Consider the following 10,700-nt stretch of genomic DNA (forward strand, 5'->3'; position numbering starts at 1 on the left):
CATGTCTGTTAGATCTAACCTCTCAGCAAAGTCTCGTAGGTCCTGTAAGTCTACCTGCAGCAAAGCAGAACAGGTCCTTTCCGCCTACTCACCAGAGGTACCAGCTACTGAACCCGAACCTACTGGAGAGGATGAGGGAGAGGAGAGAGCAACGATCTCCACGTCTGTTAAATCTAACCTCTCAGCCAAGTCCAGCAGGTCTCATAAGTCAACCTGCAGTAGGAGTATTAGAGTTGTTTCTCCAAAACCAGCAGCGAGTGAAACTCTAGTCAACGATCCAGCAGACGTGGTTGCAGCGGGTGCATTATCAGCTAAAACCAATGCTTCAGCAAAGTCCCTTGGGTCTTGTAAGTCTACAGGAGATGATGAGGGAGAGGAGAGAGAAGCAAGAGCCATGTCAGCTAAAACGAGGGCTTCTATCAAGTTCAGCAGGACCCACAAGTCTGCCTGTAAAGCTGCCTCTCCAAAGCCAGCCGCATGTGAAACTCCTGTCAACGATCCAGAGGAGAAAACAGAGGAAGAGAAGACAGCGAGTGCATTGTCAGCTAAAACCAGTGCTTCTGTCAGATCTAGCAGGTCTCACAAGTCTACCTGTAGTAGGAGTGTTAGGGCTGAGACGCCTGTTGCTAAAGACATCCCTGCTATTGAAACAACAGAGGGAGATGAGAATGGGTCTGCTGCTGCTGCCGGAGAAACAGAGGAGAGACCAGCGAGCGCCATTTTGGATAACAATAATGCCTTAGTGAAATCTAGCATATCTCACAAGTCTACCTGCAGTAGGAATGTCTGGGCTGAGACTCCGGGGACTAAAGACATCCCTGTTATTACGACGACAGGGGAGAGGAGATGGTTGACGATACAACTGCTGCTGGAGACACAGAGGAGAGACCGTCGAGCGCCGTCTCAGCTAAAACCAGTGCTTCTGTCAAGTCCAGCAGGTCTCATAAATCTACCTGCAGCAGGAGGGCTGAGAGTCAAAGATCTCAACCAGCCGATGTCCCTGTTATTGAAACAACAGGAAGAGAAGAGGTCGGAGAGAAGAAAGAGAGAGCAGACAGTGTCATGTCAGCTAAATCTAATGATTCAGCAATGTCCCGCAAGTCTAACAGGCCCACCTGTAATGGAAGTAGTAGAGCAGTCTCTCCAGTGGCTCAAGAAGTTCCTGCTATCGAGACGACAGGTGGAAAAGAACAGAGAGACAAATCCACCGCCTCTGTCAAGACCAACAGGTCTCATAAGTCGTCCAGTGGTAGGAGGGCTGAAACTCCAACTGCAGAACAAGCTGATGTTAATGAGACCACCGGAAGGGACGAGAAGGGAGAGGGGACAGTGAGACCAGCGAGTGCCATGTCGACTAAATATAGTGCTTCAGCAAAGTCCAGCAGATCTCACAAGTCCACCTGTAATAGTGGAAGTGCTAGAGCGATCTCTCCAGCACCTAAAACAGCAGACGTCCCTGCCATTGAAACAACAGGGGTTGACAGGGAGGGAGAGAAAACAGAAGAGAGACCAGCTAGCGCCATGTTGGCTAAATCTCACATCTCAGCGAAGTCCAGTACATCTCATACGTCTAATGGTAGTAACAGAAGTACGTTTCTGCACCTGAAAAAAGAGAGAGGTGAGAGAGGTGTTAGACCTGCCCCCAGCACTACAGGAAATGACCTTGAGACAGGCAGTGTGAAATCTGCAATACCCAAAAGAAACGCAGATTCCTCCACCAGACCCCTCTCCACAGCATCACAGGCCAATGCTAAATCCACCAATCAGACACCGCCTGTCACCACCGAGACCAAAGAGGAGCCTCAAAGTCATGCCACGAGCCGACCTGCCAGCACGGCTGCACACAGAGATGATGATGTCAGAGATCATGTCACAGAGAAGAAAGCTCCCAGCGTACGTTCTAAGAGCCCTGCTAAAGCAGAAGGAGACTCAAGAGTGGCTTCCTTCGCCCGCTCCACCAGGTCAAAGGTGAAAGTTCAGAAGGCCAGCGAGGCCCAGGACGATGAGATGCCAGAGACAAGGGCCTCCTTAATGCAAGTGAAAGGTCACAGGGTTAAAGCTCAGAGTGACACGGGCAGCGTTCACTCCGTGAAAACCTCCAAAACGGATAAGATTGTGATAAAAGGGAATTCCAAACCAAAGTTGGCCCAAGCGGGAAACACTACCTCCCAGTCCTTCAATCCCCCTGAGGGCTCCAGACCCGCCATCCAGCTGGGTACGGCCAGCGTCAGCGATAGCCTCCTCTCCCAGTCCCTGTCTGCAGCTGACCTGCTCAGGGGGAACATGGCCGCCTCGCGCCTCTCCAGCCCTGCAGGGTCAAAGGTTAGCATCCCTGATAGTGGGAAGAGTGGGAAGAGTGGGAGTAGCCAGAGGAGGAGGAAGCTCAAACAGGAAGAGGTGGAGCTAGAGGAGCTGGGTCCCCTCTGTCTGCCCAAAACCTCACCCATTGACATTGTCAGTGATTGGCTGAGAGGCATCCCTGCTGGCAGCGGCATGGATAACCCTGAAGAAGAGATGAACGAGGGAATTGAAGAGACAGAAGTAAAAAGAGAGGAAGGAGATGAGAAAGGAGGGGAAACAGAGGGACAAGGAGGAGAGGAGACTGAGGAGAAACAAGAACCGATTGAAACTACAGAGATGGAGCAGGAGAACACGGCTGAAACAGGAAAACAGGAAGAGGAAGAGGAGCAGGAGAAGACAGCTGAAACAGGAAAAGAGGAAGAGGAAGAGGAGCAGGAGAACACGGCTGAAACAGGACAACAGGAAGAGGAAGAGGAGCAGGAGAACACGGCTGAAACAGGACAACAGGAAGAGGAAGAGGAGCAGGAGAACATGGCTGAAACAGGACAACAGGAAGAGGAAGAGGAGCAGGAGAACACGGCTGAAACAGGACAACAGGATGAGGAAGAGGAGCAGGAGAACACGGCTGAAACAGGACAACAGGAAGAGGAAGAGGAAGAGGAGCAGGAGAACACGGCTGACACAGGACAACAGGAAGAGGAAGAGGAAGAGAAGCAGGAGAACACGGCTGAAACAGGACAACAGGAAGAGGAAGAGGAGCAGGAGAACACGGCTGAAACAAGACAACAGGAAGAGGAAGAGGAGCAGGAGAACACGGCTGAAACAGGACAACAGGAAGAGGAAGAGGAGCAGGAGAACACGGCTGAAACAGGACAACAGGAAGAGGAAGAGGAGCAGGAGAACACGGCTGAAACAGGACAACAGGGTGAGGAAGAGGAGCAGGAGAACACGGCTGAAACAGGACAACAGGAAGAGGAAGAGGAGCAGGAGAACACGGCTGAAACAGGACAACAGGAAGAGGAAGAGGAGCAGGAGAACACGGCTGAAACAGGACAACAGGATGAGGAAGAGGAGCAGGAGAACACGGCTGAAACAGGACAAGAGGAAGAGGAAGAGGAGCAGGAGAACACGGCTGAAACAGGACAAGAGGAAGAGGAAGAGGAGCAGGAGAACATGGCTGAAACAGGACAAGAGGAAGAGGAGCAGGAGAACATGCCTGAAACAGGACAACAGGATGAGGAAATAAAGAAGGCTGCCCGGCAACCAGAGGAAGAGGGAGAGGTGAAAGAGGAAGCGGAAGAGAGGGGAGAGGAGGAGGAGGAAGCAGCAGCGGGGGAGAAGGAGAAGAAAGATAAAGAAGAAGAGGAGGTGAAAAAAGAAGAAGAGGGGGAGGTGGGAGCAGAGGAGGAGGGAGAGTGCTCTGAGTGTGCTGACTGCTGCCCTGACCCAGCCCCACCCAACAATGACATCAGTTCTCCTTGGAGCTGCCACTCATCTGTGGCAGTAATGAAGGTTTTACTGAACCCTACACTGGGCCGGTGCAGCTCCCTACCCGAGGTATTTCCTGTTTCTAGACTTTTACTTACATAATTTTACTTCCCAGTGAGCATAAGATGTTAAAAACAGATATTTTCAATGTCTTTTAACTTACATGTATTTTACTCATAGGGTAATATACGTTACAGTATAGTTTTACTTATATATTGTATTCTAATAACTGTCATAACTTGTCATATTCACATGGTTTGTGTGACTTTCAGGGGGAGAATAAAACACTTTTTTGATATGATTTACAGTATTCCTAATCCTTATTCCTCCCACCTGTCTCTTTACTCCAGATAAGTCCAGTGTACGGACGCAGACTGAGCTCCTCTGCTAAAGGTCTGCTAGACTGTCTGGCCCAGCTGCAGCTCATCGACCCACCCCCTTCTCCAGCTGCAGCCCCAGGCCCTGACCGGGACCAGCGGTACCAAGAGGTCATGGATATACTAGAGTCACTGTGGCTGTCTAAGCCTGACCTCGAGAAGAGGAAGGAGGGAGAGGCAGAGGGGAAGGAGAGGTTGAAAGACTCTGGTGTGGACCTGAGCAGTGGCTCAGCAGGGTCTGGGGGTTCTGGGAAGACCAGACCAGATGAAACAGCGGGTGACATCACTCTCATAGCGAAGGGAGAAGGAGGGGAAGGAGGAGGAGAGGGGGAGACAGACGGAGGAGGAGAGGGAGAGACAGATGGAGGAGGAGAGGGAGAGATAGATGGAGGAGGAGAGGGAGAGATAGATGGAGAAGGAGAAGGAGAGACAGATGGAGGAGGAGAGGGGGAGGTAGGAGAGGGAGAGACAGATGGAGGAGGAGAGGGAGAGATAGATGGAGGAGGAGAGGGAGAGACAGATGGAGGAGGAGAGGGAGAGACAGATGGAGGAGGAGAGGGAGAGATAGATGGAGGAGGAGAGGGAGAGATAGATGGAGGAGGAGAAGGAGAGACAGATGGAGGAGGAGAGGGGAGACAGATGGAGGAGGAGAGGGAGAGACATATGGAGGAGGAGAGGGAGAGATAGATGGAGGGGGAGAGGGAGAGATAGATGGAGGGGGAGGGGGAGACAGATGGAGGAGGAGAGGGAGAGACATATGGAGGAGGAGAGGGAGAGATAGATGGGGGGGGGGAGGAAGCAACATCAGCAGAGCTGCTTTCAGACGCGGCTACCCCAGACATCGCCAGCCAAGTGCAGAGCAGCCCAGGGGAGGATGAGTCGTCCCCAGAGTCACCCCCAGGGACAGGTGAGATGCTGCAGACCCTTGAGAGACTCAAAACCCCAGGGAGCCCATCCTCTTCAGACAGCACAGCCTACAAATCCCCCACTGACACAGAGACAGACACCCCGGAGGACACCCCCAGCTCAGGGACACCCCCGTCAGTCCAACGACCGCTGCTCACCAAGCGTGTCTCCCAGGACCCTGACCCGGTCTGGGTTCTCAACCTGCTGAAGAAGCTGGAGAAACAGTTCATGACCCACTACGTGGACGCCATGGCCGAGTTAAAGGTACTGATACAACAATAATAAAAACCACAACAACAAACACAACAGCATTAATAATTAGCATCATCATGAAAATCATAAATATATATATTTTTTTATAAATAATCTGGATAATACTGTTGTGTTTGTGAAGGTGCGTTGGGACCTAGACAACAATGTGATGTTGGACACTATGATCACTGAGCTGAGAGATGAGGTGAAGAAGAGGATCCAGATGAGCATTGATCGTGAACTGAGGAAGATTCGGGGACGGGCGGGCCGGGGGCCGCGACCCCCTAACATGTCCCGGGAGTCAACCGTAACAGACCAGAGGAGGCGGAGGTTGAAGGTGAGAGGGGCCAGTTAGTGATATTTTATTTGAACAGCTTTAAAACAAACTTTTAGTAAATGTATAGATATTTTGGCAGTGAATGCACAATGAATTCTGGCATGCTGATCCCCAAGAATTCCATTCATTGCGCTAATGCTTGTTAGCAATTTCCCTAACGTTAGTTAGCAATTTCGCTAACGTTAGTTAGCAATTTCCCTAATGCTAGTTAACAATTTCTCTAACGTCAGTTAGCAATTTCGCTAACGCTAGTTAGCAATTTCATTAATGCTAGTTAGCAACTTCCTACATCTTATTCTGGGTAAGTAGAAAAATCTTGCACTATCCATTTAAAACCTAGTGTTTAATTCCTACTTTATTGTCAACTGTAGACTATATTGCTTTATTTTAAATACACTCCTAATAAAGTTTGACTTTGCTTTAAAGGTCATGAAGGTCCAGTCGGTAAACGAGAGTGATGGAGAGCAGGGTTCAGGCGATGTTAGCGACCAGCGCAGTGAGGACGAGTACTGTCCCTGCGACGCCTGCATACGGAAAAAGGCGGAGGACAAGGCAATCAAAATGGAGGCTGTAGTTGCCAAGGCGCCGGTGATGATGGCGTTTGATCTGCGTAAGATCCTGCAGATGAAGAAAGACCCAGAGTCTCCGGCGCCCCCTAGCCCCACACAGGGGAAGAACAATGACAAACTGGAAGAGGAGGAGGAACAGGTTGGGAATCTAGAGGTGGTACAGGAAGACGAGGAAGAGGAGGAGAGAAAGGAGGATATTTTACCAACTGTTATAGAGGAAGATATCTCTGAGAAGGAAGAGGAAGGAGTGACAGGGGGAGAGGATGGAGAGGAGGAGGGACAGGAGAGTCACGGAGCTGAGTCTCTGATGGGTGAAGTAGAGGAGGAAATAGCTGAGGAGATAGGGGCTGAAGAACAGGAGGAGGATGGAGTGGTAGAGGGAACTGAGGATGAGGAGGAAGAGGCAGGGGAAGGAGAGACGGGGTGTGAAAGTGCAGGAGAAGATGTTGTGGAGGGGGCGGAGACTGGGGAGGGGGAGGAGTTAGTAGAAGGGGAGGAGGAAGAAGCAGGGGAAGCTGAAGCAGGAGATCAGGAAAAAGCTGGAGGAGATGAAGCAGGAGATCAGGAGGAAGCTGCAGGAGATGAAGAGACTGGAGTAGCGGGAGAGACAGGGGGAGAGGAGAAGACTCCTGAGGAAGAAACAGAGGTTAATGTGGGGGTGTCAGCAGAGGATGAGGAAGAGGGAGGAGAGGAGGAGGTGCAGTTGAATGCTGTGGCGGAGTTTAATCCTGAAGACGAGGAGGGTGAGGAGATGGAGGGATATAGAGAAATCCCTCTGATCCACCAGATGACCAGAACCTCTGTGGAGTCCCAGCCAGGATCAATGGAGAACACAGACCCGGAGCCCAGGGCATCAGACCCAGTTTCACAAATGTGCTCCTTAACCCTGATTGAGCCCAATGAAACTGTCTCTGATAGACACCAGATGGCATCTGCGGGGGAAGGGTCAGGGGGGAAAGGCCAGAGGAGGAGCCGATCTCCAGCCAGAACCAAACGCAGGAAACCAAAAGAGAACGGCATAGAACTGGATGTCCTAGATCTGTAACCCTCACAGGACATAGAACTGGGCGTCCTAGATCTGTAACCCTCACAGGACATAGAACTGGACGTCCTAGATCTGTAACCCTCACAGGACATAGAACTGGACGTCCTAGATCTGTAACCCTCACAGGACATAGACCTGGACGTCCTAGATCTGTAACCCTCACAGGACAGACTGAGTCACAGAAAGCACTTTATAATCTCCTCTCTGAGTTAGGAATATCTATATGGGAGGTAATGCACAGGTTTCTGCCAGGTCAGAGTGGCATATACTCGTTATTTTAATAGAAGGGTTTAACTGAAACTTGGAACAATCATAGTATTGTACGAACCATAAGATATCATGTGAAATGTATATTTGTATATTTCAAAAAACAAATTATATGTATGTATGATTTTATTTTCACGGAGGGCTGTATATTCTCTACTGTATAGAGGGGTGTATATTCTCTACTGTATAGAGGGGTGTATATTCTCTACTGTATAGAGGGGTGTATATTCTCTACTGTATAGAGGGGTGTATATACTCTACTGTATGGAGGGGTGTATATTCTCTACTGTATAGAGGGGTGTATATTCTCTACTGTATAGAGGGGTGTATATACTCTACTGTATGGAGGGGTGTATATTCTCTACTGTATAGAGGGGTGTATATTCTCTACTGTATAGAGGGGTGTATATTCTCTACTGTATAGAGGGGTGTATAATCTCTACTGTATAGAGGGGTGTATATTCTCTACTGTATAGAGGGGTGTATATACTATACTGTATGGAGGGGTGTATATTCTCTACTGTATAGAGGGGTGTATATACTCTACTGTATGGAGGGGTGTATAATCTCTACTGTATAGAGGGGTGTATATTCTCTACTGTATAGAGGGGTGTATATTCTCTACAGTATAGAGGGGTGTATATACTCTACTGTATGGAGGGGTGTATATACTCTACTGTGTACAGGGGTGTATATTCTCTACTGTATAGAGGGGTGTATATTCTCTACTGTATGGAGGGGTGTATATTCTCTACTGTATAGAGGGGTGTATATTATCTACTGTATAGAGGGGTGTATATACTCTACTGTATGGAGGGGTGTATATACTCTACTGTATGGAGGGGTGTATATACTCTACTGTGTACAGGGGTGTATATTCTCTACTGTATGGAGGGGTGTATATTCTCTACTGTATAGAGGGGTGTATATACTCTACTGTATGGAGGGATGTATATACTCTACTGTATGGAGGGGTGTATATACTCTACTGTATGGAGGGGTGTATATTCTCTACTGTATGGAGGGATGTATATACTCTACTGTATAGAGGGGTGTATATACTCTACTGTATGGAGGGATGTATATTCTCTACTGTGTACAGGGGTGTATATTCTCTACTGTATGGAGGGGTGTATATACTCTACTGTATGGAGGGGTGTATATACTCTACTGTATGGAGGGGTGTATATTCTCTACTGTATGGAGGGATGTATATACTCTACTGTATAGAGGGGTGTATATACTCTACTGTATGGAGGGATGTATATTCTCTACTGTGTACAGGGGTGTATATTCTCTACTGTATGGAGGGGTGTATATACTCTACTGTATGGAGGGATGTATATACTCTACTGTATGGAGGGGTGTATATACTCTACTGTATGGAGGGGTGTATAGTTGGGGTTGTTGTGTCAGGAGATGTGACATGAGGTTCCCAGGTATTTAACCATGTGGGAGGGTATAATAACAGAATCTACTCAGGACTTCAACCAATGCTTTACTGGCACCGTGGTGACAGGAGAGAGAGACGAGAGAGATAATATGTTTTCAAGATACAGTAAATTACTTTTAAAATACAGTAATACATCATATCGGCTGTACTTCTGTATTTTGAAGGATATACATCTTGAAAACATTTTCAGACCTTATCAACAATGGACTGATGAAACAAATACCCAAAGATAGTTTTTTTTCACCTTTAATATCATGATCAATAGTGCAGAAGTTGTTGTTGTTGTTGGAGTACCTGACAAAGAGGTTGTTTTATAAGGCGTCTAGATATATTGTTTATCTTGAATATATTGAATGTATTCATGTTTTGTATAGATATAGTGGAGATAAGGGCGGCAGGGTAGCTTAGTGGGTAGAGTGTTGGACTAGTAACCGAAAGGTTGCAAGTTCGAATCCCCGAGCTGACAAGGTACAAATCTGTCGTTCTGCCCCTGGACAGGCAGTTAACCCACTGTTCCTCGGCCGTCATTGAAAATAAGAATTTGTTCTTAACTGACTTGCCTAGTAAAATAAAGGTGAAATTTAAAAAAAAAAATAAGTATGGATATATTGTTTAGAACAAAGCATCTGCAGTTGTATAAAAATATATTGGCACTTTTTAATTCCATATTTCTTCTAGAATAAGTTGAAACAGTCCAATAACTCTTCTTGAACCATTCCTTGTCATATTGGGGGTCATTGTCCTGCTGGAAGACACACAACCTTCAATGGAGACCCAGTTTGTAGACACTGAGTTGAACCATTCCTTGTCATATTGGGGGTCATTGTCCTGCTGGAAGACACACAACCTTCAATGGAGACCCAGTTTGTAGACACTGAGTTGAACCATTCCTTGTCATATTGGGGGTCATTGTCCTGCTGGAAGACACACAACCTTCAATGGAGACCCAGTTTGTAGACACTGTGTTGAACGTAGGACTACAAAACACCTGATAATCTGATGATTCCACGATGCCTTGCGCACGTTCACGGCCCCCAGGACCAGCGGCTGAAAACCAAGAACTACCTCTGGGGTGCTTTATTTTCTGTGTCAACTTGAGTTTACAAAAATAAAATTGGTTCAACAATGTTGAACATCCAATAACAAGGAGTGGAGAACAAACATTTATATTTTTTTCAATTTTAACTAATTTCAGAAGAAATAGGGAACTATTTAAGAAAAGTGCAAGGGTGCCAATATATATATATATGCCATTTAGCAGACGCTTTTATCCGAAGCGACTTACAGTCATGTGTGCATACATTCTACGTATGGGTGGTCCCGGGGATCAAACCCACTACCCTGGCATTACAAGCGCCATGCTCTACCAACTGAGCTACAGAAGGACCACAATATATTAGTCCGCAACTGAAGAAAAGCATATGTATGTTGTAACATATTATTGTACATTATTGTATATTATTATTATTGTACAGGGTTGAAACAGAGATGTGCACCATGATTCTCTCAGGCTCTGACTATAAGGGGTCCTATGGTTTTATAGTCTATAGTCAATCATAAAGTCCTATTGGTAGGTGCTGTGGGATATGTCTATGCTGCTATTGGTCCGTTCGGCTGTCAATCTTCTTCTGTGACATAACCTAGGGAACACCATGTAAAATCTCAAACAACAATGTAAATGTATTTTAATGTATAACTATTTATG

At 47.3% G+C, this 10,700-nt stretch overlaps 1 protein-coding gene across 1 annotated transcript in view; it reads left to right on the forward strand.

Annotated features, from left to right (window-relative positions):
• Nucleotides 1-7,275, forward strand: part of LOC124046983 — a 38,432-nt gene extending 31,157 nt beyond the window's left edge. The window contains exons 8-14 of the mRNA XM_046367733.1: nucleotides 1-1,331; nucleotides 1,736-2,541; nucleotides 2,764-3,582; nucleotides 4,140-4,439; nucleotides 4,917-5,336; nucleotides 5,467-5,661; nucleotides 6,088-7,275. The exon at nucleotides 1-1,331 is cut by the window's left edge and continues 1,691 nt beyond it. Coding sequence (XP_046223689.1) covers nucleotides 1-1,331; nucleotides 1,736-2,541; nucleotides 2,764-3,582; nucleotides 4,140-4,439; nucleotides 4,917-5,336; nucleotides 5,467-5,661; nucleotides 6,088-7,275 — 5,059 coding nt within the window. The remainder of the gene's footprint in view (nucleotides 1,332-1,735; nucleotides 2,542-2,763; nucleotides 3,583-4,139; nucleotides 4,440-4,916; nucleotides 5,337-5,466; nucleotides 5,662-6,087) is intronic.
• Nucleotides 7,276-10,700: the final 3,425 nt, after the last annotated feature.

Source organism: Oncorhynchus gorbuscha, linkage group LG10, assembly GCF_021184085.1.
Source record: "Oncorhynchus gorbuscha isolate QuinsamMale2020 ecotype Even-year linkage group LG10, OgorEven_v1.0, whole genome shotgun sequence".
NCBI lineage: Eukaryota > Metazoa > Chordata > Actinopteri > Salmoniformes > Salmonidae > Oncorhynchus > Oncorhynchus gorbuscha.